The sequence below is a fragment of the Orbicella faveolata genome, unplaced genomic scaffold, assembly GCF_042242905.1.
Source record: "Orbicella faveolata isolate gen_17 unplaced genomic scaffold, um_ofav_v1 contig_26, whole genome shotgun sequence".
Classification (NCBI taxonomy): Eukaryota; Metazoa; Cnidaria; class Anthozoa; order Scleractinia; family Merulinidae; genus Orbicella; species Orbicella faveolata.
The window spans coordinates 851320-877500 of record NW_028301554.1 but is presented as its reverse complement, the minus strand read 5'-3'; the positions used below and the strand labels follow the sequence as shown (position 1 = coordinate 877500).

Genomic DNA, 26181 nt, shown 5'->3' with positions numbered 1-26181 from the left:
TATGTTAATTATCATCTTGTAGCTACCCCCAGCTGAGGTTTTCTTCATTTTTTGTGGTGAGGACATACCTAGTAATAACTGTGATGTGTTGTGTTTATTATGTGTTGTGTTTGTAATGAATACTTTCCATCGGATGGCGAAAGGAACAGGGAATCAAGCCAGATCAAGCCAGTGAAAGGAATTTTGTGCCGAGAATCCAATTTTGAGCACACAGTTGAAGAAAAAAAAAACAACAACAACAACAAACAGTTTTGAGGAAAGATTCCGAGATTGGCTTGCGACGTGACGGGGACAGATGACTTGACCATTGTATTCGCCGCTTGTTAACATCACGTTAGGTTAGCTTGGATGAAGTTACGAATCAATCTAATAAGAACTGAAGAGAATAACTTGTCTCTGTAGAATATTGGCCGGGTTTGCAAAACGATATTATTTCTCCTCTTTTGATTCCGATTGGTCTATTTTATGAACCTTTTTCTTGTAGAAGTCATAATGGCCGCCTTACAAACCGTCCATTGTTGTACTTGTGTCTTTCTAGAGTAGAATCTATGAGCACCAGCGTTCACACTTGGTGTCCGTGCACTGGTGCCTGGGCGCCAGCACAAAAAAGGGTTGCGTTCAGACACTGTGTACTCCAAGTACCCAAGGGCCATCTACTGCCCGAGTACAAGGTCGAGACGTTGTACCATGGTGAGAATCCGGGTGTGAGTACAACTTGGTAAAAAAATTGTGTTCACAGCGACAATCATAGTCAGGCACCGTGCTCGAGTACCAAGTGTGAACACAGCCTTCTTGTTTATGGCTCTTCTTGTCACAAAACCTACTTATTTCGACCTTTATTTCCAAAGATGTCAATGAATGCGCAGAAAACAACGATCTTTGCGCGTACCGCTGTGTGAATCAGCCAGGAAGCTATCGTTGTATTTGTCCGCGAGGATTTGACATGGCCGCGGACAAAAAACACTGCAGAGGTGAGCATGCTACAACATCCCAACACTGATCTACTTCTAAGGTCTCTTTACTTTTCCAAATAAAATACTACAAAGAAGGTCAGGAGAATAAGGGATTTTATCACACTTGTTAAGATGTCTTGATAGTAATTTTGGAGGAGATGTCGGGGTTTTTTATTTCCGTTCTTGTGTAGTGGTATCCTTGACTCTATGGTATTATTCCAATGTTTGTTGTGTTCTTTCAATTCCTGTATAGATATCAACGAGTGTCGAGAAAACAGCAGGTTGTGTCCTTTCGTTTGTAAGAACTTTATCGGTGGATATAGGTGTCGGTGTCCCCCTGGATTTAGAGGAGATGGGCAAAATTGTCGAGGTGCGTTTAGTTGATTTATAAATTAAGATCGCAGCTCATTAGTGGCCTCCTGATTAATATCATTACCATGAGTGACTTCGCAACTGTTTACCACATCATGGCATCATAACTTGGTTTGGACTTTGAACAAGAAGTGATTTACTTATAAGCGTCAAGTTTGACCAAATATTCCAAAATTGAACCTAGAAGCCTGAATAGCGACTAAATCAAAGCAAAAGTTTTCTTTAGGCTTCCCAATCGCATTAAGTAATATATCAAACACGAAAGATCGTGTTTCACCACATTTTAAGACACCGAGAAGAGAGTTGAATACACGACGGGCAGCAGAGTATTTTTGACGAACTTCGAGGTGTTTGGAAATGTGGTCAAACACTGTCTTGAGTGTTTGATACATCTTATCAATCGAAACTAAAACTAAGGAGAAAACGGAAAAATAAAATCGTAAAAATCTGTGCTAATTAAGTTCAGATACCCAAACACCGTCACGGTCATGATTTCTGTATTAATTTAAACTTGATGAATTATGCGGAGAACTAAACTCACTTCGCATTAAGGATTCGAACACTGAGGCCAAAAGAACCAGGAAGGATCATTAAATTTTGTCATTTTAGCATAACTCGGGTTAAAATGCTAAATAGTAAGTATCGATAGAAATGAGCAAAAAACTTATGAGATGCGTTACACTATGACAATAAACAACAATTTGAGGCTGAAAAAGCTCTTGAAAGCGTCAAATAGTACTTGGGTTACTAAACGTTTCGGGCTTAGCTTTTCTTCAGTGGGTCTCGAACTTTTTAAGTTCGCTCTTTCTTTTATGAAGTAATGGTTGCTTCCTCTTTGTTAGATATCGACGAATGTAGAGAGCGATCAGATCTCTGTAAAAATGGAGTATGTAGAAACCTCGCGGGAACTTATATCTGTGATTGTGACTCGGGATACGTGCGAAGTGCGGATGGAAAGGAATGTGAAGGTAAATAGAAACGTTCTGTGATTTTCTTTCGACTTTTAAAAAAACAGTACTAAAAGAGCGGCTATGGCTGTTTCGTTTTTCTTATTTGCGCCAATTAGATAGAATTTAAGGCACACGTAATCTGTGTGACGTTAACTTTTCACGCGGTTTTAGTCTTCGTGACAGTTTCGTAAAATTATACTCTCTTCTTATTGGTTGGTTTTATGTTTGTGTTCTGTTTGCCACATGATTTTGTGGCAACTTACTCCACCCTCCGTTGCTCTTCCTTGCCTCCGCCCCGCCCCCTCTCCCCTTGTTATGCCTTAGGTAGACTTAAAGCTAAACTTTATTTTACAGATACGAGGAAGGGGCTTTGCTTCGCTGTCGTCACGAACAACATGTGTGAAGCTGTCACAAAGGAGATGATGCAAGTTCGCAAAAAGGAATGCTGTTGTACAGCCGGGAAGGCATGGGGCACAGACTGCCAACTGTGTCCGAGGCGAGGAACTGGTAACTATCGCCCCAGCTCCGCTCTCATTTTTGTCATATTTCACTTTGTTAATTTTGTCTTTAGATTTGCAAACTGGAAATATTTTTCTTTTTTCCACAGTGGAGTATGTTAACTTGTGTCAGAAAATCGCGCAGGTTAAGGAAAATATGACTAGTAAGTGTTGTTCTACTTTGAATTCCAAGAATTTGCTGGTTTTTTACCTTTTGTTTCCTAGAAGAGGGGTCGCCTTCTACACCTCAAAATGAGTGACACCACTGGACCCTGAATCAGAAGATTTAGGTCACCACAATACCCTAACCCTAAAATAAAAAGTAAAGATACGATGGAAAACTACAAAAGGTTCTTCTAAGATATTGACTTACCGCATTCAGTTTGTTTTCCTCGCAAGTTGACACGAAGTATTTGTACCACCGTTTTCCATTCCTGTAAAAAAAAAATACTTCTCGTAATCATTTTGTTGTAATTTCTGTTAAAATTTCGACTGTTAAATTGAAAATAATCTTTATCCGTGAAGCAGAGTGAAAATTTTAAGATCTTCACCCTTTTCTGTTTGGAAGACTGTAATCGGACATTTTCTCGGGTGTGTCTTCCGCTAGAAGTATATCCTATCGTTCATGGGAGATACAGTTCAACCCTGTTATGTCGAACTCTCAGGGGAAACTAAAAATAGTTCGAAACAGAGGCAGTTCAAGATAGCCAATAGTAATTGACTAAAGGGCAAATCCAAGAGAAATGGTTTTGAGTTCAAAATAGCGGGAAATTCGAAAAAGTCGAGCTCGAATTAGCGGGGTTTAGCTCTACGGGTGTAAATTTAACACAGTGAAGGGCGCATAACGTGATATTTGTAATGTCGTCATTCACCAGAGATCTGTGAGATGATTCCTGGCTTGTGTCGAAATGGCAAGTGTATCAATATTCGTGGGGGATACCGCTGCATGTGTAACGCGGGCTATAAGCTCACTATGGACGCAAAGCGCTGCTTAGGTAAGATGTTCGCTTGTTTCTTCAAATCCATCTTTATAATCAGGCTTACTCTGGGCACGTGAGTGCTTGATGTAAGCCTTTGGAATAGCGAGGTAGTGAAGCTCACTTTTCGAGCGTAAGCACTTTTTCAGAGTTAAGTGACTAATTGTTTCACTTCCTCTCCAACGCATTCCAACAGTTTCTTTACACAGTTTCTTTACTTGCAGTTTTTAACGCTCTTCATCAGAAGTTTACAGTGAATTATGAGATTGTGTGTTCATTAATTTCGCTCCCTTATAGTTTCAAAATCGATTCACTCAACGCTTTATCACTGAATGAGCAAAGTAGAAGAACCTAAAACATAAAAGCTGTGTTTTTGTGATTTGGTTGGCCATCTGTGTTTTTGTCCTGCTCCTTTATCATCCTTCGACAGAATTCTTTTGTATTTTCCTTTTGCCTTTAACAGCCTTGAGGGTAACTTGCTTGCAACCAAATACCTCACTAAAGCTACGTAGTTTAGTATCCTTCACTACGTTTTGTTATGTTTTAATTTGCAGATATCGATGAGTGCGCAATAGATTCCAGTATTTGTCAGTTTACTTGTGCAAACACAGATGGTTCTTACAGGTGTAGCTGTCCTGTTGGTTATGTGCTGAGAGCAGACAAAAAAACATGCATTGGTCAGTAATGTTGATAGCTCTCAATTTCAGGTGCCGTCCTTACCTATATGATACTTCTTTCTCAATACGAAGTTTTAGTAACATAAATGTCTATGTCTCTGTCCGCAGGTGAACGACACAACGTATTCTCAAACTTACATTTTCGTAAACGCTCTCCAAAGTGGACAAATTCGTAAACAGATCACTATCTCCCTAGATCTTTTCTCATTTAGTATAAATCTACCAGCGTTCTATCACGAATGCCGTTTTCCGATTGGCTACGCTACTCGCTATCTGTTCTGTTGTAGATAGTGAGTAGCCTAGCAGTGTGCGTTAGCTATCAAAATAGAGGCCCTTCTTTACGTTTCGAAGTGTCTGTGAAGAGTATTGAGATAAAGTTTTGAACAGAGTAGACGACATAAACAGAAACATTTGTGATCGTCGACGTCGCGTCAAGTGATTCACACATGCTCAGTGTCAGTCTCGTGCCCATGCTTCCCCAGGAATGTTATAGATATTTCAGTTCTTACGCATCCGTTTATCGTTTTCCGTGTGGACAGACAATAATTTTTGTGTGCTTTTAGTGACGTTAACATATATTTAAGTGTATACGCGTTGACATATACTTGCATGTGTGTGCTTTACACAAAAGGGTTTTAAAAGAGCTTTATAATTAGTTCAAGAGGAGTCGCAGAACGTTAATTCTCGCAATGAGTTAGAGTTATTCAGCATCCACAAAATAGTTCCTTTAACAGTTTATGGCCGGAGACATAAAATACACTTTCCCGCTCCGTAGAAGAAACCACATTTTCCCGGCCTCCCGTTTGATCAAGTTCACGTCACCGAGAATTTGCCAAGTTTGCAACATGATTTTTGAAAAGTCTGCAACTTTTCTCAATCTTTTGTGCCATATACGATGGTCAATTCTTTAAGTGTGTAAAGTATATTACACAAATTTTTGTTTGTTTCGCCAAGATTAGCCAACGGTTTGTGACAAATACGAGCAAGTCGTCGATTAGGTTTAATAAGCAAGCATAAGTAGAACAGTAAGATTATCTTTTAATTAATATGTCTTTGTTTAGATGATGACGAATGTACAACTGGTCGACATAACTGCCAGCATAGCTGTATAAACACTGTTGGAAGTTTCCAGTGTGGCTGTCCTGATGGCTACATGAAAAATGGAATCACGTGTGTAGGTATGTCACGTGTCTATCACATGCATGACCCAAACACATTTTCAACTGCACCAACGTTATTCGCTTTGAAGCATCTTCCGCTAATCAACAACGTGAAACCGTCACTTCAAGAACAACTTAAGCCACCACAAAGCAAGCAAAGTTAAAGGCGAGCGTTTTCTCTGGTGATGCAATTATTGCAAGCGTAGGATTTTGAGCTTGAACCCAGATCGGCCCACGGCCAGCGTCAAACAGAGTGATATCTGGATATGAGATTACATTAAGAGTCCTTCTTATATGGTTAGCTCCGTCAGTGGGCAAGATGAACTGAATCCTGCGCTCGGCTGTGATGGCGCTATCTTGCCCGCTCGGGATAACCCGCTGTGTCCCGTAAGAAAAGAGTGTTCTTTTTCCGTATAATAAATCCTTTATTGACCAAGCTTGCTCGGTCAAGATGGCTGGATATTGACCTCGTTCTGTTTTTTTGTTTTGATTTGCTTTTTTGGTTTTTTTTTTGCGTGTTTACTGGCCTCGACTCCGTCTCGGTCCATAAACACGCACAAAAAATAACAGTCAATATCCAGCCATTTTGACCTCACTCTTGGTCAATAACCGATATATACAAACTCTAAGAGTGCACGCACAAGGATCACAATGTGTTGTTCTCTTTGCTTTCCCTTGTATTTCTCGGTTTTTGTTTGTGCTGTCGTGTTTGCGCCAAAAGACTACAAGCCTTACACAGTCTATTTCTTCACAGATAAAGATGAATGTATGACAGATAACAATATCTGTGGATTTGGTATGTGCGAGAACTTGGCAGGGTCTTACAGATGCGTGTGTAACCGGGGGTACAGGTATAATGAGACAACCAAGAAATGCGTCGGTGAGTAACTGCGAGCACATTACAAGACGTACGCTGCCCTTTGCAGCCGGGCCATCACGTGACCTACTTTTCATAAAATTATGGCCTGTCACTTAAAGAATGCCAGAATTGGAAAAAGCATGTTGAAAATATCAAAATGGCCAATTTTTAGGCCCCTGGCAGTAAAGAATGCGATTTAATGATGCTTTGAATTTGAAAAATTAAGAAGAAATTGTGCGAAGATCTGTATGGGAAAAGTTGTTGGAGAGCAAGACCTTGCTCTCCCGCAGTATGTTCCATAGATATCCTCTAAATTTTCCTAAAATTCCAACTGTCTTATGAACTTACTCGTTAATTTCAGGGGCCTCAAACTTGGCAATTTTGCTATTTTCGATATGCTCTTTCCATTTCTGGCATTCTTTAAGTTATAGTCCATAGACCAAAACAATCTTAGCAAAGGTGTCGTCACTTGACCCCAGCTGCAAAGGGCCTATTCAGAGATTGAAGAGAAAGAACTCAAACGTCCTTGTTAACACTTAATCCCGTGACACCGTAATATTTAGGCTCCTCTCGGCCCGCGTACTAAAGCTAGGCCTCAGGCCTCCGTAGGAAAAACATGGCGGCTGTACATTTTACCACAATACCATGCGAACCCTACGCATCCCATAAAGTACAAGGAAAGCCATATTTTTGCAATATTGTTCCCTTGTTAACAACATTGTGTATACAAGGTTTGAAGGTTGTAGAGCTTTAGAGTACGTAACTATAATTATAAGCGTTGTTAAAGTTTTCGTGCGCTAAGAACTCTGGGTATATGCACCAGTTGCCATCTTTTTTCATGCGGAGTATTGAAGTTCATCCAATCATATTTACGCCGTTTTAAACTCATCACAAATAGATGAGCTTGGGAACTGGTGCCTTAAAGGTTAGCGGGGTGCCAAAGCCATAAGCCGCTAGGAGGTATCCATGGCAACCCTGGAAAGCAGGAACCACCCAATGAGCGTCCGCTAACCGGCACCGTCACACTGAAAGAAATTCAGTGGAATCTAATTACCTGGAGAATACTTACCCTGACCAAGAACAAAACGGGAGGGAGGAGAGGGTGCAAGAATCCGCAATGATTCGCGAGCAAAGCAGTGCAACTGATCCGCAACAATCAGCAGAATACACTACAACATTATGCAATGAACCATAAACCCCTGCAAAACCCCTGAAGGCCGCCCCACAGGTCACGTACTCCCAAACACGGAAACCGCTGGCTGCATAAGCTCATATTTAACTTGCCTAAATGATATTAGCTGGATGGGCATGCTAGCTGGCTGCATTAGCTCGAGTTTAACCTTGCCTAAATGATATTTAGCCACATTTAAAAATTAATGTTTCGTCGGTATAATTCTTAGACCATATTGCTGCAGTGTGTAGATATGCTGTTTAGCTCCTCACTGTGTAGTAAGTTCAATCCAGGAACTGTATACTTTTAAACAGGAAGACATGAATAAAGGTCAATTAGCGTGGTTTTTGTTTTGTTTTGTAAACCTGCGAGTACTTTATTGGTTCGGAGCCCAAAAGAATTCCGGCCGGATTTTAAAAGGATATATTCTCTGTTATTTGTCTTGTAGTCAGTTATTCATGAATAACACTGTTGTAATTACAGGCAACAATCCATGCGCAACAAGAAACGTGTGCCAATACGGATGCCAGCTGGGTGGACATCGTTGTAGATGTCCCCCCGGATTTACTCAGGATTTTTATTACAATCAGTGCGTTGGTAAGTGACATCACTCTATCACGTGACGTCCACACACATATTTTCTCTATGTTACGTTACGTACTAAAGCCAGTCAGAAGTCACGCCAGATACCGCGCGTGAAATTATACGTCAGTCGCTGGAGTCGAAATCCGTCGAGTAGGAAAACCAGTTAAAATCATGCTTGCGCCCCGGCACGAACGCACGTGAACATTTTTACGTCAGCAGAATTTGCACCGCGAACTCGTATTCGCTCAGTGGTATTACTCTCAACTTCTGTATCTTTATGTAGATATAAATGAATGTCACAGCAGCCTGACTTGCGGACTAGCTCAGTGCAGGAACACCTTAGGAGCGTTCTACTGTACCTGTCAACATGGATATGTGCTGAAACCAGATGGTCGCTCATGTCAAGGTAACTGTGAACCCATTTAAGAGGGGCCTGCAGGTTAACACAATTTTAGGCAATTTCAGCACGGGTGACCTGGTCGTAAAATTAACTGAAGTATCACAATAATGGCTCAAAACTATAGGAGAAAAAAAAAAAAAAGAAATATCCAGTAAAGCCAAAAAGGGGCGTAGACGGGAAACAGAGAGAAGTTTAAAATGCATTTCATTTGGGTAAACTTGAAAATATCAGCTCAACGCTTTTCAAGCTTAGGCCAAAAATTTCACTTGTGAGACTCAAAATGTATCCTTGTTTGTTATGTCAACGCGACCTTGATTTTGCCAATAAAACACTCTTTTTGAAGTGCAGAGCTCACAATTAACGAAAACACACGGAATTACTAAAACTATTGTAACCTATTCCCTCTAAAGTCTAGTACTGGAACACTTTTCTACTGATCTACGGGGAACTCACTAACAGTTTAGCAGAACGTAATTTCAATTGAATAATAGTTTTTTCAGTTCAAGAAAAGAAAGAGACCATTTTCAGAGGATCACCCTTCTTTTTTGTGTACAAATTTACTTTCTAGTAAAAGATGTTTTATATAATCTTCTTGGTTTCAGACATGAACGAGTGCGTCCTGGGACTGAGTCCTTGCAGCTTTGGATGCGACAACAAACTAGGCGGATATAGCTGCCGATGTCCACACAATTATCATCCCATAGGGGGAGGGTGAGTAGACAAAATGTTAGACCACTATGTGAATACTGTTTAGAAACCTACTGTTTATTAAAGGACTAACTTTGTAACCTGTCTAACCTGTTTCTCCTCGTCTGTTTCTAGACATTGTTTGTCGCCTTACGGAGAAGCTTGTTACGAGTGTGCGCTGTCCAAAGGGAACAATGGCGACAAAGGAGTGCCTCTGGTGGAGAGAAACGAAACAGGAAGCCAGTTCCAGTCCTCTCCACGGTACCGTATTGTGCCAGCGAGTAGCGGTGGTTATGGGCAGCAGTTACTTTATGGCGGAAACCAAAGGTATGGTCAACAACAACAGCAAGGACTTGGCTATCAGTCACAGTCCTACAATCAACAGGGTTACAGCCAACAGAACTGGCAAACAGCACAACAGAACAATGGATTTCAATACTCTTTCACTCCTTCGGGAAGCCAGCGAAAACGCCGATCTGCGCGACACCGAATGGAAAAATTCACTATCCAAATTCCCGCCAACATTACTTCCGCTAAGCCAATCCTAACGCTCGTACCAGTGCTCTCAGAATTTAACGGAACATTTAACTACGTCATCGTTCACGGAAACACGAGTTTGTTTAAAGTGGACGAGAATAAGGGCGTGTCGTTTCTTTATATTAAAACTCCGCTTCATCGCAAAGGCGTTTTTCGACTTTGGATTAAAGGTGTAATGCGCGAGCCAAAAGAGAAGCAAAGAGATTCCAAGTCAAAAGGCAAGGAAGAAACACAAGCAAAACCATCAAGAGCCAAAAAGGATTACAAAGGTCGACAGGAAAATGGAACGAAGAGACAACATCACCCACTAGGATATAACGAAGCTAAGAAGTTTTCGCTCCATCTTGTTATAAAGGCAGTATAACTGAGCTATAGTTATTTAGGGACTATTTTTATTTGAGCTTCGTTTAATTGTTTTATTTTGTAAAAAGACGCTATACTCAGCCACTTTTTGTTCATGTTACACGAGTCTTGCGGATCATAAAAGTCCAATATAACGAGGAACGTAAACCTTTTCTTTCTTTATGAAAACGTGAACTGATGCTCTTCATACTCCAGGGTTCTGAGTTTGTTATTAGGGAGCTTAAGCAAACCACGACGACGACAGCAACGAGAACGTCACTAAACAAAAGGTTTAATGAACAAAACAGTAGCCGTGCACGTGCGTTATAAATCTTTGTACATTTCTTTGCCGTCCTCTACAAAACAACAACGTGAAATGGCCAAGTTCTGCGTCGTCTACCGAACGTGGACGACGACGGCTAATTTTTCGTATTTCCATTTGGAATTGAACGCCGTCGTTGCATATTTAGCTCAAGCACGTTTTAAGAGTCATAGGCGTACCGAAGAGATCTAGACATTCGCGAATTTCGCTTGTAAAATGTAAATACATTTACGTCGTCGTCGTTGCTTAAGCTCCCTAATGTGGACCTACGCTGGAGGAATTTGAAATCTCGGGGAGGGAAAATCGCATTATTATCGTGAAGTCATCGTTTTCGAAAAGCTCTGTTTTCAAATTGTTTTTCTTCCACACTAAAACGCAAAGCCGGCGTTTTTAAATTCCTACGATTGAAGAGCGTTTTCGAAAAGCGTAAGCAAACCACGACGGCAACGGCAACGGGAACGCCTCCAAACAAAAGGGTAGATGAGCAGAACAGTGGCTGTGCACGTGCGTTGTAAGCCTTTGTACATTTCTTAGCTGTCCTTTGCAAAACAACAATGTGAAATGACTAAGTCCTGCGTATTTTGGAGAACGCGAACTACAGAAGCTAAGTTTTCGTATTTCCATTTGCAGTTCAACGTTGGCATTACATATTTAACTTGAGCAAGTTCTCAGCGAGACCGAAAGGCGAACTGGGCAGATCTAGACAACTGGGAAATTTGAAGGTAGAATATAAACTCCATTTTTACTAGGGGTTGTTCTCGGGGTCGCCGTCATCATTGCTTAAGCTCTTTAATGAAACCCTAGTGTGTGACCTTTAAATGAAAGCTATTGAGCAGAACTTTCTGAGGGTAAATTTTATTATGCTGTACAACGTGGCTCTAACTTTCAAGTATCTGGGGCCCTTTTCTCGAAAGGCCCGGAAACTTTTCGAGCCCGTCAAGCCATTTTTAGTTAATCCGTATTTACCGACAGAGGTGTATTCGCCTGAAACGTCTTGTGTGAAGAGAACCTTTGTTTACATTAAGAACACGTGCATAAAACAGCTCTGAAGTCACAAGGTTTGAGATTTTGGTGAGGCTTTTCGGGACCTTCGAGAAACGGGCCTCGGGATCGCCATAGTGTGTGACCATTCAAGTGAAAGCTATTTAGCAGTACTTTCATGTGGTACTGTTTATTGCGCTGTGCGATGTGGTTCTAACTTTTAAGTCTCTGGATCAAACCCTAGTGTTTGACCATTCAAATGAAAGCTATTTAGCAGTACTGTTCGAGAGGTACTTTTTTAAAGGTGCCTTTCTAGGCTGCGGCCAAACGGCGGGTGTGTGACCATTCAAATTAACTGGCCATTAAGTGGAATTATTCTGCGGTAACGTTCAATTTAGAAAGAGAGTAAGGCTTTAGGCGTGCATACATCAGTTCAGCAATGGCGCAATGCACGAAAAATCAGTTGATAAGATTTCCACTTAACTAACCGACTTAGTAAATTTAAACACTCCATGTTACAGCTCCTCGTTTCACAACGCGACTTATGACGTAAGACTTTGAAAATGTCACGTAACAGTTGAAACCTTTCTGTAATGCAGAATAAAAGTACATATATTTGCCTGCAGTAAAAACGTTTGTCACGGCAAACTGGCTGAATTGTTTTATTTTTCAGGTCTCTTTTCAGCTTTAAGCTTTGTTCTTTTATTTTTACTACAATATCCAGTCATCAAAATAGATGTCCATTACTAATTAGGTACATTTTAAGTATAATAATATTCAAATATAAAGATCATTGCAACAGACCAATTTTGATATATTACAATTCAGCCTAATGCAATAGACCTCAGCACAAGGCTCTGGGAAATAAACTGCACAAACTCTGTAGTTATTCCCCAGAGCCTCGTAGAGGTCTATTGTTTTAGGCTGAATTTTAATAGATGGAAATTGGTCTTTTGAAAACAAATTTCCTTCTCAATCAGGAAATTCCAGTGATTACGCTACATTGTTACTAACAAATTTAGTCTATATACTACAACCTGGCCCCAGTTGTTCAAAGGCTGGACAACGTTATCCATCAGATAAATTGCTATTCATCAGATAAATCTTACCAAAACTAACCACACTATTTGCAGGATAGTGATTTATCCATTGGATAGCATTGTCCACCTTTCAAACAACCTGGGCCTGGTCAATATAAATGAAAACTTGAGATCTCCCCTCCCCCATTTCAATGAGAGAGAGAATAGTGCATGTTGGTTTTTGCATTAGTTCATCTTGATTTAGGGGGGGGTCAGGAGTGGTTTTATTTCACATAAAAAATTACTGTAACACCACCCGACCCCTATTTCAATCATGAAAAAAACTGCACAGTTTGCTGTAAGTCAAGTTCATTATTGATTTGTGGGGAGGGGTGGTTTAATTTGTCATTTTATTCCAACTAATGGTAGGAAGTAATAGTTTTTTTAATACACCTAACTTTATTTAATACCGTTGACATTTCTAACTGCAAATATTGGTAACGAAATCATCAAGTTCTAAATCTTCGTACAAAATTCTCCACATTCCATCAAATATATAACTTATACTTTTTATTCGCAACATGTTTTCATTTAAATGACCATAACTTACTGTTTTCCATAGAACATCATTCCCAATGTCTGTCTCACAGAATATTATATGCCTATGACTCGGTCCTTTTACAAGCCACTATTTAGCTTGAAATTAAGAAACAACATTTAGTCAGTGCCACTGTCTTAGGGCAATTAAAATCAATTAATTACAAGGTGAACATTTAGCCATTTTTCTAACTATAAAGGCTATTCAAAGCTCACTTAGGACTGTACTAAACTAGTGTCCTATCCATTCCACTATAAATAATAATATTATTATCCTATTATTTTGTAATATTTCAAGGTGAAAATTCCAAATCATTTCTTGGTTGTTTGAAACTGATTATTGCTAACATTCTCCAAACCCTTCTTGAGAAATTTCTAAATCCCTCCTTGAGATAGTTTTCATGTAATTAAAGATGTGTTTCTCTGGCATCATTAAGTCCTCTGTTCTTATCATGAGCCTAAATGAACTTGTTCTCACTAATAAGGTAATTTAAAAGAAAAATACTTAAAGGGATAAATACATTTATGCAACAACAGTTGGACATCATTCTCTTAAATTAATTAACCTACAAAAATCTATTTCAAGGCTTATTGGACATCATTTTTTAGCAGACCTTTGAGACTAACCATTGGTTATGGCTTGCTATTATTATTGCATTTTTATTACTTTGGAAAGTCAATTTATGTAAACTTTCCATATATGTTACAAAAATAATGCTAAATTAGTTCTTACACAGATATAACAGATTTCCTGTTCAAAACCTGAAGTACAAATCAGCTATATTTTGGACAGGTATTATTTGGTGTCGCTGAATTGCAGTCAAGCTGTGATTGTTTACTTCTAAGCAAAATCCACTGTTTGTAACTTGATGCACACCTCTGCTGTGCCTCCCCCTCGGGACCTCTGCACTCAGCAATAACACTGTTGCAGAATTTAACCTCGGAGGGGGTGGACAGGGGTGATAAAGTTCCATCTTCAAATTGTTCTGTATGAGATGTTCTTGATTTGAAGCCTGAGTTAAATTCTCTTAGAAGCTTGAAAGAACCACTTGCAAGTTCAAATAGAGAAGGGATAATGGAAGGACAGGATCTCCTCAAGGTTCTGTGCACATTTTCAGAAGTAGTTTTGTTGTTGCTGTCAGTGGAACTTGATATCTGTCGAAACATCTCAACGGAGGGAACATCTTTGAACCATTCATTCCAGAAGTAACACAAAAACCTCCTAAAAAAATATTTCAATTAAAAATATCTTACAGAGATGAATAAAGAAAATGCAGAAAAGAAGAAACAGTAATTTCCCTTCCCCAGATAAAGCTGCAATTTAACCTTTCAAATGCCTACAGTCAACATTACCTGTGATACCAAAGAACTTCATGTCCTGGGAAACTCAAAATAAGATCACTGGTGAAGTCAAGCTCTGACAGTAGCAAATGCATTAGCTCACTTCTTGAACTGAAAAACAACACCAAAAAAGAAACAATGCTTTTAAAGAAATTTTAATTTCAAGAGTAGATTAAAACACTATTAATAGACCATTTTCATAAATGGCTGCCAATTTAAAATTCTTTTGTATGCATTTAAATTAGCCTCACTAAACTCGTTTGGGAGTAAAAATTCTTTTGAATTATCAACTCAAAAACGAGGTTAGTCAGGCTAATTTTAATACTTACAAAAGAATTTATAATTGGCAGCTATTTATGAGAAGGGTCTATAAACTTGCTTTAATTGAAAGTAAAAGTTATAAATTAAAAATATTTACTAGCACTAACAAATAACTTTACAGTACAATGACAAACAAAACGCTACTATTGAGAAAATATATTATAAATTCTTTAACACTCAAGAGTGTCAACATCTTATTTTTTCCTAGAATATCAAGATATTGCCCATTCTAAGTACTGTTGGGAACAACCAAATAACACATCATACATGTATAGGTGGATGGTTTGATTATTCATTATCATTAAATTAATTATGTAATTTCCATTGACTTTAAAGACTTGCTTACCATAAATTCTTCAGGTGTTTTAGGAGCACCTGTCTATAATGGAAGCCACAGTTATCTGATATATGCCTCTCTACCCACAATTGCATAACTTGAAGTTCACAAATGAGTTTCTTTAAAGAAAAAAGTACGAAAATAACACATAGTACATGACTTTGTATCAAATTATAAAATTATGTGATGCATAAATTTTGCCAAAGGATGTTTCAAATCTGACACTCAAGCAAACTTTAGATGATTTAAAGTTGGGTTTCACAAAAAATATATGAGGAAGACCTATACCAAGTGTATGCTCTTGAAATATCTTACATGTACATACATTTTACTCTGAAAAATTTAAGTGGACTGCCTAAGGCGTAAAGAACAGAGTTGATAATGATGCCATTATGACAACGAAACTATTAATATTTCTAACTTTACCTTTTTCCTGTCATGAATGAATTGTTCCACCAGCCACGCCCTATGACTCCATGTAGTGTAGTTATCGGCATAGGACTCAGCAGCTCGGAGACACACAGCAAGTTCATCTCTAAGATGGCACTGGATAAATTCATTTTGTCCTTTATGTTTCTCCAGTTGAATTATTGTCCACCTTCTGTTGGACACACAACAACAACAACAAACAATTTCAGGGAAATACACTATTGCACCGAATTTATGAATTTGTTGACCTCTTCAATCTTTGACTTTTTCCAAACATAAGAACTATCTAATGGTACTCATTTGCAATTATAATGATAATATTGCCCTATGACATATAGTCACTAATAAAAGAGATTTGACTACACAATGTAGATCAGGAGATTCATGCAGTAACAGATGCTTGAGGGAACAACTTCTTACTGGAAATGTGAGGATCCCAATCTACCAATCTCAGGTTAACATTGTACTACAAAATTCAAAGTGGCAAGTAGTCAGTTGACCTCATGGCCTGATAAAGAGCAGCAGTGAGCAATTGAAATGTTGTGATCTACGTCTGAAGTGGAGGCATTGTCAGACAAACACAAACACTTGACAAAATCAATACATGTATGTATTAAATTTATTACCAAAGGGTTAGAAGACCAATTTACAGAATAATGTTGAACCTGACTAAGACTAAATAAATTATATTATAAATAAAAATGGTTAATTTTTGTACACAAAACATTGAACGGCACCTGTGAGCAAATGTCTCAGCACTTCGAGGGTGCTTTGAAAGAACAAGAGCTGAAAACTTCGTGTCATCTTCTACACTCAAAATGCCAGCAGAGATCATTTCTTTCCTGGTTAGAAATTAATTGAAAAAAATCATTATCCACTAATTTACCAGAGAATATTCATCATTTTAGTTAAATTTATTATTATCCCTCTCTCAGAAGCAGAGTTTAATTAACATTCATTTGGGAATTTGAGACCCTTCTCAAAAGTATATGTAACTAAGCCATTTAAGCAGTTTCAAGACTGGGTCTGGTCAGAAATTAAGGGTTATTGATTTTTGGGTCAAGTCTGAGATGGGGTTGGAAAAATCACATTATTTTGGTCTGAATAGGATAAGGATAATTTGAGAGGCCCGTGACACAACCCCACACAATTTTAGGGAAGTACTTTTCCTGTGTGACAGGACTGAGTCTCTCACAGCCATTTGTACTCTGTGGGCAGTTGAAGAGAGGCACAGCAAGAGGAAAGTTCTTTGCCCAAGAAGACAACATAATGACCCGCCCATAGCGTGGGAGTCAGGATCAATGTACCAACTAGCAAGAAACCACACCTCTCATATGATGAACAGTACTAGTTAGGGGGAAATGACTTAGTTCCAGACATTAAATAAATACTTTGAGCTTGAAAAGTTAAGGTAATAAGCAATGGGTGACAGTCCCTTGATACCTTTGCAACAATTGATGACTTCAATGCTGTTGCATGCCAACTAACCTTGTATTCCATGCTGTGTAGCACTCTGCATTGACTAACAAAACAGCTCTACTGAGTTGAACAGTCTCTGTAACTAAGATTTCAAAAGATACACAAATCACTTAAAAGTATCCAAAACCCATTTTAATTCATTTTTATTTATTTTAGTGTCCTTTGCGTTCACCTGAGTCAGCCAGACATCTTTAGGGTTGGGTTTCTTTGTCAATAATAATGCCCAAAGGAAAATAATGCACTGTACCTGACAAATTACAATTTTTCTCCCCGCACTTGTGACTTCTCATGAGCTTCTTGTAAGCAAATAAGAAAAGAGGCTTAATGCACCATGACTTTATACCAAGCTTATGGTTCACAACAATAATAGGATCTTCTCTTTCATTGTTTTGCTTCTCTTGGCAGTGAAGACAAGGTATTATGTCAACTTCATCACTGCCGGAAAAAAAGACAGAAATTAAAACAAAGATAATACAAACTTGGATTTCACAAGCAATAGTTAATGATGACCACATGGTGCAATTATGCTGTGTATCCACGTCTGCAGATAGCGCGATAGGTTTGTACCTTTCAGTGAAAAGTATAAATGGGTACCACCTGGCAGCAAATCTGTTGGACTTGTAATTTACAAAAACTGGGGGAGTGCCCCGGGAGTGAGTGCTGTGCAATAAGCTAGTGAGATGAATGGCAATAATACATAGATCCTCATGTGATGACAGCTGGAGTTGCCAGTACACCTGGAGCTGCACCTGATTGAGCTATTTCACTTCTTTGATCTCCAAGACTGGAACACAAATTTTGACAAAAGTGCACTAAACTCTGGATCAAGCAGTCCCAATTCTAGTCCTGTCTGGGACACTGTGGGTAAGACACTTCACTCTCCCAGTGCCTCTCTCCAATCAGTTGTATAAAAGAGTACCGGCAAATTTGCTGGGGAGGTGGGGGGGGGGGGGGGGTAACCTTCCACTTGACTGGCATCTCTTCCAGGAAGAAGAGGAAATACTCTTTGTCACTTCATGGTATGGCTTTAATACCCTTTACCACCAAACTAGCTCTTGTTTAAAATTGTACAGATAGCCCATGCCACTATTGACACAGGACAGTCAATCCATTGAATTTTTCGCTACACCATGTTCGTATTTTCAAAGCTGTCACACGCCACAACCCAGTTCTAACAACCAACAAGTTGCATCGCTGATGCCTGCAAGCAAAAAATTCCTTATGTAGCTGTACCTAAACTAAACAATAATTTGTTATTTTTGTTGTATTGGAAGTTGCACGCGAAATTATGAAGCACTGGATCGCATTACTAACGTTTTATTTTACAATTCTACGCTGACGTGTCGTGGAATGTTAACATTACCATGTGCCGTGCTAAGGTTTCATTCTGGTCTTTTAGCACACTCCCTTAATTTTCTTTAGACACTTCAAGAGGACACATCACGTTGAAATCCCCGAGGAAGACGGAGACAGGAGTTTTACACGTGTAAATGAGAAGTTGATCTTCGTTCTTCATCAATGAAATTTTAATGTAATTATGAGCTCCGCTTCTAAGTAACTGCGTCGCACATTGAGGAGGTGATTCTGATTTTCGAAGTAGCTTACAGGACCTAAAGAAGAAATTAATTAACTTACATCTCAGGATCGGTGATAAACGCCTGATTTAAAGAGCAGAAATAAAATTCTCCGGGTTCCGCCACGGAGCAACAAGTGGCCGCCATCTTTGTTGTTTCTCCAATTGGTAACCAGGCTCGAGCTTTGCAGCCTGGCTTGTCAGTCCAATTCAAAATGGCGGATGGTCCACGCTTTCCACCATCAAGTTTTCCACCTCAAAATCACTACATTCCAGGGTCATTCTCCGGTGGAAATTCTTCTATACCAGCAAAGTTCGCAGGTCTACCTCCTGATACATTTTTGCCGCAATCGAACCTAACGTCGGCCAATTCTTTGCGAGGACATGTTCCACAAATGTTTCCAGGGAATCCTGGACATGGCATTGTATATCACAATATTCAAAGTTTTCCTCCTTCGTTCCATCGGAATAATGCGAACTTGCAGCAAGAAAAAAATCCATTGGCTGTTCAGATGCCTGAGGCTCAACGACATGCGTTTCCAGCCAGTCAATTTGTCACAGACAGGCAAGCAACAAATTCAAGTCCAAATCCTCACAGTTTTTCACCTCAAGGACAATTGCAGTTTCCTCCTGTTAATACTCCGATGAATTTAGACAGTAATATCGCAGGAAGAGTGCATTCTTCTTCCTCTTTTCAACTTGGTGTGCCTCAAATTTTACAAAATACTTCATTACAAGCTGCAAATCATGGCTCTGTGCCAAATGAACAGTCTTCATCAAGGACCTTTCCTGGGTCATATCCAGCTCCTTTTTCAGGACCACTGCCTGGTCCTCCTGTACCAGCACCTATGCGGTTTCCTCCTTCGTTGCCAAGGACCACCCCCGTGGTGCACCTCACGGCACCCCCAGTCAGTCAACAAACTAACATGTCAGGACCAACAGCTCAAGAAATGACAAGCCAGGAACGGATTAATAACTTTTTAAAAGCAAGGGGAATAGAAAAACAAGGACATCAAACACCAGACAAAACCTCCTTGAAGGTTTGTACTTTTTATCATATTGTTTTAGTCCAAAGAGTTTCTAAAGTCAGACCTCTCTGAAGCCTACAACCACATTAGGGAGTGTGAAAGAGCTCAGTCATGATATTTTCAGTTGTTTTGGCCAGTTACAAAATCACCTTTAAATTTTATTGAACCTGAAAATTATTGTAGTTTGCTAAGGAAAACACCAAAGAGATAATAACAAGCCACAAAGGAACAAGGAATGTTAAAGATGAAGAAGATTAACACAGATTACAAACAACGAAATTGAAAAATTTAGGCTAAACTTTTTAAGATACGCAAACTGTGACATAGTTCCCTGAACTGGCCATTTGTAGAGGTGATGACTGTCAAGGAGAGGTTCGTTTAGAGCAAAAAAGTATACAATGGTTGAGCTAAAACATCATGGCTGTTACAGGGGGGGGGGGGGGGGTCACTATATTTATCTCCCTACCCAGGACGAAAATTATTAAATGGGTACCAGTTCTGTCCTGAGGTCTAGCAGAGCTAGGCAGTTGTTCAACAACAAATGTAATTTTGCATTTATTCTCCAAACCTATGCTCATTTCTCGACAGATACACACAGCTAAAGAACTCATGGCAGATTGGTTACAGCTAATTTCTGAGCTCTCCCTTCAAAGAGATAAATTAGCTGAACTTACATCAAGTCAAAATGAGAGTGAGTGGAGGAGGGAGTTGGATACTGCTCAAAGCCTAACGGTGGGTGGCGTTTGTAATATATTTTACTGGAGGTTGTTCCATTAATGTTACATGTAATTTGTAGTTATATATGCGAAATATTAGCTTTAAGTATAAATCTTCTAGCGTTCTATCACAAATGCCGTTCACTGATTGGCTATGCTACTCACTATCTATTCTGTTGTAGATAGTGAGTAGCCTAGCAGTCTGCGATTGTTAACGAACTGGCAGCTACTCATTTGTGTTTCAGAAGTGTCTCTGAAGAGGATGTAGACAAAATTTTGAACAACTAATAGATTTATACTAAAGCAACTAAATAATTGATCACTCTCGATTTCTATTGCGCGATAGTTGACGAGTGCACAGCCCTCGTCAACTATCACACGATAGAAATCTTGTGCTCATAATCTAATTGTTTAATGGACTGACTGGTACATCTACATGTACATTGTACATGTAAGTCTAGATGGGAAAACATTTGGTTTAATGACGTAAATCTCAAAATATTTTCCCATCATGATCATGACCTAACTTGGTCAATAAGTATTTGAAAAATATCATACCTTGAGTTTGATTTTAGTGGAAACTAGTAAATATTCTGAATGGTACATCTTATATTATGCAATTTTTTTATTATTTTTAGGCAAGAATTGAACAAATTCAAGCTTATTTTTCTTCTCCTGAAGAAATGAAACAGCTTGAGAAACAACTTTCAAGAAGAAAGAAGAAAAGGGTGAGATATCAGACTGTAATTAATTAAACTTCTGTTAGTTTCTCTCTAACAGACCTATCAATATAATGCTGAGAAAAGTTCATGTAAATTAACCGTCATGGCAGGTTTATGAAATGTCCAGACGAAGGGCTGATCAGCTTTACAACATCACTACAGCAATCAAGTGATCTTGACTTGTTCTTTATCATCCTCAAGCTGATAAACAGAGTTCAAAAGAAAAAACAATTGAATTTGAGCTTGTCCTTTAGACAAATAACTCTCAAATTTCACTTGCCCAGGGTAATTGCATGCTTGTTTTTGTTTCCCTTTTTATGACTTGATTTGCAAATGACTTTTCTGGGCCTCTGTCCGTCAGGCAAGTGGACATGAAAAGTTTCTTGTCCCACAGGTAAATCTCCCTGCCCCAGACAACTGGATGGCACTTCTCATGAGCCCTGAATAAACTTGTGTTTCACTTGCCCGCCTATGCAGCCCAACAGTTCTGTCTTGATAGGACTTGTTTCTCAGTGCTTCCACATAATACTATCTTGTAATCATTCTTAGTACTCTCAGAAGTAAAAAACAACAAAATGAGTGCAGATATTCTGCAATATGCATGTACGGTATCTGTTACATGTACAGCCTTATAGTGTAAATGGGAGATATGGTGACTCAGCAGTTAGTTACTGGGTTCTCAATCAGATCTGATGGTTTCCAAGTTTTACAGATGATTGTGTTGTTACAGAAATTATCTATACCCATCCCATAGAGGGTTTTTTGGGTTGAATCCCCCTTCCCCCCCCCCCCCCCCCAATCCCTCTTGAAATTTTAGGTTTGGTTCATACTTCCCTTTACAATTTTTGGCTTTTGAGACCCCCTCCCCTTTGAAAATTATAATAAACCCCCTTAGGGTTGGTATGAATATTTTCTGGAACCACACATTTCACCTTGTTTTACATTTTCTGATCTGTGTTGTAACATTTGTTGTGAAACTGGTGATTAGCAAAGGTTACATTTAATTACAAACAAACCACACAATAACAGTCATTTACTAGTTAAATTTGTGAATAACACAGCGATATTGTAAACTTCTTGCGTACTGTTAAAAATCTGACTACATCTATTTGTCTTTGACAGAAGAGAATAAAGAATTATTTCCTTTCCCCAGGAATGGCAAAAGCGGAGGAGAAAAGAAGAATATATTTACAAGCAGGAAGCACAGCACAGAACAATTGCTTTGAATAAAAAAATTGATGAGTGGAGAACACAGATTGTAGCGGCAGATGAAGCAAAAAGAAAAGTACTTTCAATTCCACTACAGTTTTAATTTTTGTAAATTGTGGTCAACCATTTTTATGCTCTTGTTGACATTCTTTCTATTTTTGTTTACAGGCAGATTCGATGAAACATGAAGCGGGTGGCGTGCTAGGAGAGGTGAAAAGAAAGCAGACAGATGCAACAAAAGCTGTTGAACTTTTGAAGGCATTGAGGAAACTAAGAGAAGCTAGAAAACAAGAGGCTGAAGTTAAAGGTAATGTAGAGCAGTTTCCTTAACACTAGATCAGGCTGCCAATAACTTCAATCTGTTTGCATCCAAGAAAAATGGCACATGACCTCTATCTAATGTAAGTTTAACCTGTGAACAGGCTCCAGCTGGAAAGGTCTTACCGCGGCTGGAAGGGCCAAGAGAAAAAACTGGCTGAAAGTGAAGTGGCCAAGGGGGTATAAGGGTATAAGGGTGTTAGGGTATTAGGGTATAAGGGTATTATACCCTTATACCGTATAAACCCTAACAATATTCTAACAGTAAACACCCTAACCTTGCATATGGCTGGTGCGCCTGAAATTTGAATTGACCAATTAGTGTTAAGCAGGCGGGAAAAGCTCTACTGTTAACGAAATGTTTCCGCAAAATAATTTATAGTTCCAAAAACTATTTCAGACTTTAAAAAGTGAAAATTAGGAAACAGTTTGTGTCTCCAAGCTTCTAATTTGACGCCAACGGCCGGCAACTTTATATGTCTATTTGTAGTAGATTTATTAATCGCAACTTGAGTTTGATTTTGAGGTCATTTGAATCAGCAAAAACTCGATTCGTGCTACAGTTGTAGGGCGAATTTAACTGGCAAAAAACGACAAACTGGACACCTCTGTTCCTTACATACATACATACATACATATATTTTTGATGAGGCAGGTCTGCGTCTGGCAACCCAGAGGGCTGGTGTGGACCTGCCATAAAATATATACCTAAAAACTAACTGTACTAGCCACACTAATCATCGGGTACCGAGAAGTTTTTAAACCGCAAACTTCTCGGTACTCGGAAAAAATTAAAATATTTCGGACACTTTTTTGTCTCACTACGGACAAATTTCCACAACGATTTCGCATATTTTGCTGAACCATAGCTAAAGTAAAGTTACACCTACAAAACACGACTTATACTGAAACAACATCTGTGAATTAGGGAGCTTAAGAAAACCACGACGGCCACGGCCAAGGCAACTTCGCTAAAGGCTGCCGTACACTAGCCAATTTTTTGTCGCGACTAACAGCGTTGAGACTTGGGGCCCAGCTTTCAAAATCAAGATGGCGCCTATTCCACGGACGTGACTCTCATGACATTTCCTAATTGGTTGAGGCACGCGCGAGCCCCAACAAATTGTCTTGGTCCACCGCACACTAGCCGACAAGGCCCGACAAGACGTTTTGAGATCTAGCACTGTCAGATATCGCCCGACAAGCCCCGATCTTGTCGCAGACTTGTCTGAATTCACCGCACACTAGCCGACAAGTGAAGATTTTTTGTCGGCCGACAAAAAATCGGCTAGTGTCCGGCGGCCTTAAAGAAAAGGTTTAATGAGCAGTGCAATGGCTGTGCACGTGCGTTATAATTCTTGGTACATTTCTTTGCCGTCCTCTGCAAAACAAAAACGTGAGAAGTGACCAAATTCTGCGTTGTCCGGAGAACGTGAACCACGACGACTAAGTTTTTATATTTTTTATTTCGAATTCATCGATGTGTCCTAGATTCAGTATCGTGCGAATACAACGACGAGAAAATAGCACAAATTGTCTCAAGCCGTTTATACGTTTATCAAGCAGTGTCTCAACTAGAGTTCGCTCCATAAAGTCCGGCATAAAGGAAACTAAGAGCTTTGAAGCTACTTCCAAGTTTTATACTGTACTGTAAATAATTCGGACGCTTACAATTTCGGACGCTATTGTGTCTGAAATTTAAATCGCCCGAAATTTGTTTGAAACTTTTTCTCTACACGTTGGGCAGGTATCTACGGAATGGCATGCAAATTATTTTCAACATAAAGAATGGATCGTCAGCATTGACATTTTTTGTTCTGTGTTTTATTTTATTTTATTTGTTTTTTTTTTTTTTTGTTTAGGAGTTTACCTGAAACCATCTGAAGAACAGAATAGAAAGTTTGACGAAAGAGTCAAATGGCTCGAGAATGTGATGACTCCGAGGAGAGAGCTGTACGAGGCAGAAGAAAAGACTCTACGGGTTATGTTAGCAGAAGAGGAGGAAGAGAAGGAGAAAGAACGTCGAGAAATGGAGAGAAGAAATCAAGGTAATTATTAATTTTAAGCTCTCTGTACAAGCAGTTCACGAACGCAGGGTTAAGTTTGGCTAGGAATTTGCAAGACTTCAACTCACGTGTTCTCTGATCAAACCATACACGTGACACGTTACTGCCCAGGTTTATCACTCTGGGCAATCACAAAGTGGACAGCCAATCCAGTGAACCAATCAAAACTCGAAGTAAATACACGTAGCTAACGCGAAGCGTGGGAAAAATTGTGCGAGCGAGTCACGATTGGTTTTGGTTTTGGTTTTGGTTTTGCTTCTGATTGGATGAAAAAGTGGCGCGAGTCTATTTAGGCCAATCGTGTAGCTAGCAATGCAAAACCAATTTTAATTCTTTTCGATACTCGAAAGAAAACCGCTCTATCGGTGACAACTATATCCTGTTCCAAGCTACGTCAACTATCACAACTTACGTTAACAACAACGACAATGACCAAAAATTGTCCACTAGACTGGTTTAATCTCGGTTTTAAAATCGCTGTTGTGTGTTGCTAGAACTGTTTAGCTACGGGAATAGGCAAACTTTCCTCTAAGTTTGGAGACGATCAAACTGTAAATGTTCTCTTTTTTGTTTTTCTCTAGCATCTCTAGGCCTGTCAGACCCAATGGACTGGTTCCATAGCTATTACAAACAGGCTGAACACAGTGTACAGTCCTTAGTGCAAATACGGTAAGTAGGCTATTATTGGCAGTAGTCTTGGTTTTTGAATGCTTAAAGAAGGTTATGTGTCGATGTATGAAACCTTTCTGTACAAACTTGCTTATCAATCGTTCAAAAACGTCAAAATAATAAGTACTTAGGTAGAAAAACTCCAAAAAATTTCGAATAGACCAGGCCGTTCCGGAGGGCTGTATATTGAGGAAGATTGACGTGGGCTACGAAAGACTGATAACCTTTGAGGTTCAATTCTTCAAGTCAGACGCGCTATTTTACTTTGAATCCTGCCTTCATCCGGCCTAAAAATGATTTGCTTGCTAAGTACATGTTAACTGCTACTTGCAGTATGGTTTTAATGTCGCTTTATTTTTTCCTCCGTTAGGCGGCAGTGGGACGCGTTCCTGATACCCGAGACATTCCCAGGGGCTTCTCGTATCCCCGACGGGTATGTGACCCCTGCGGAGCCTTCGTCAAGCTTATGGGCCACAGCGCTTATTGACAAGGGTTAGATGTAAGTGCACGGATGAAGACATACTTAAGGGCTTCTCGCATCCCCGACAGATATGTGACCCCGACGCAGCCTTCCTCGAATTTTTGGGCCACAGAGCTCAATACCACGAGTTAAATGAAACAACTCTGACGACGCAGTGATTTGAAACGCATATGAACAAAACACTGTGCCTTTTTTTTGAAAGGACCATTCGCCCAGCTGAAAGCAAATGCCGCAAAAGGGACATGGTTGAGAGTTGGACAAACCTGTCAACTTTTCACTAAGAGAATTTGTCATCAACAATAAAACAAATGCCATTTTTAGGTTTTCACTTGTCGTTTATCAGACAGAATCATGAAAGTCATAAAAAAACGAATAGCTTGGCTCCCTTAAACTCCTTTTCAATTCT

The 26181-nt window shown here is 39.4% G+C and overlaps 3 protein-coding genes across 4 annotated transcripts in view; 2 read left to right on the top strand and 1 right to left on the bottom strand.

Annotated features, from left to right (window-relative positions):
* The window catches only part of LOC110068861 (fibrillin-1-like), a 74776-nt gene extending 62658 nt beyond the window's left edge, over positions 1–12118 (top strand). For both annotated transcript variants that reach the window (XM_089296200.1, XM_089296198.1), the window contains 13 exons: positions 849–971; positions 1207–1323; positions 2168–2293; positions 2630–2782; positions 2883–2936; positions 3648–3767; positions 4304–4426; positions 5488–5604; positions 6341–6466; positions 8100–8213; positions 8485–8607; positions 9204–9312; positions 9424–12118. In XM_089296200.1, coding sequence (XP_089152326.1) covers positions 849–971; positions 1207–1323; positions 2168–2293; positions 2630–2782; positions 2883–2936; positions 3648–3767; positions 4304–4426; positions 5488–5604; positions 6341–6466; positions 8100–8213; positions 8485–8607; positions 9204–9312; positions 9424–10189 — 2171 coding nt within the window. In that variant the 3' untranslated portion in view covers positions 10190–12118. The remainder of the gene's footprint in view (positions 1–848; positions 972–1206; positions 1324–2167; positions 2294–2629; positions 2783–2882; positions 2937–3647; positions 3768–4303; positions 4427–5487; positions 5605–6340; positions 6467–8099; positions 8214–8484; positions 8608–9203; positions 9313–9423) is intronic.
* Positions 12116–18758, bottom strand: LOC149107532 (protein prenyltransferase alpha subunit repeat-containing protein 1-like). The gene is made up of 8 exons (XM_089296202.1): positions 18629–18758; positions 17241–17428; positions 17003–17075; positions 16252–16356; positions 15512–15686; positions 15095–15204; positions 14440–14538; positions 12116–14308 (listed from the first exon to the last, which is right to left on the bottom strand). The coding sequence occupies exons 1-8, from the start codon at positions 18712–18714 to the stop codon at positions 13861–13863; spliced, it is 1284 nt and encodes a 427-aa protein (XP_089152328.1). The 5' UTR covers positions 18715–18758; the 3' UTR covers positions 12116–13860.
* LOC149107531 (uncharacterized) lies at positions 18756–26095 on the top strand. Its single transcript, XM_089296201.1, has 8 exons — positions 18756–19606; positions 20183–20326; positions 20949–21038; positions 22186–22317; positions 22410–22548; positions 24422–24607; positions 25207–25294; positions 25665–26095. Exons 1-8 carry the CDS (start codon positions 18782–18784, stop codon positions 25789–25791), a joined length of 1731 nt encoding a protein of 576 aa, XP_089152327.1. The 5' UTR covers positions 18756–18781; the 3' UTR covers positions 25792–26095.
* Positions 26096–26181: the final 86 nt, after the last annotated feature.

Bases quoted from the DNA above. Each gene is read 5' to 3' on its own strand.
- LOC149107532 (XM_089296202.1), bottom strand. From the start codon at position 18,714: ATGGCGGCCACTTGTTGCTCCGTGGCGGAACCCGGAGAATTTTATTTC. The intron at 15,687-16,251 runs GTGCCGTTCAAT...TGTGTCCAACAG, and splicing joins GCTGAGACATTTGCTCACAG to AAGGTGGACAATAATTCAAC. The intron at 14,539-15,094 runs GTAAGCAAGTCT...GTTGTTTTTCAG, and splicing joins AAACACCTGAAGAATTTATG to TTCAAGAAGTGAGCTAATGC.
- LOC149107531 (XM_089296201.1), top strand. From the start codon at position 18,782: ATGGCGGATGGTCCACGCTTTCCACCATCAAGTTTTCCACCTCAAAAT. The intron at 19,607-20,182 runs GTTTGTACTTTT...ATTTCTCGACAG, and splicing joins CAGACAAAACCTCCTTGAAG to ATACACACAGCTAAAGAACT. The intron at 21,039-22,185 runs GTGAGATATCAG...TCCTTTCCCCAG, and splicing joins CAAGAAGAAAGAAGAAAAGG to GAATGGCAAAAGCGGAGGAG.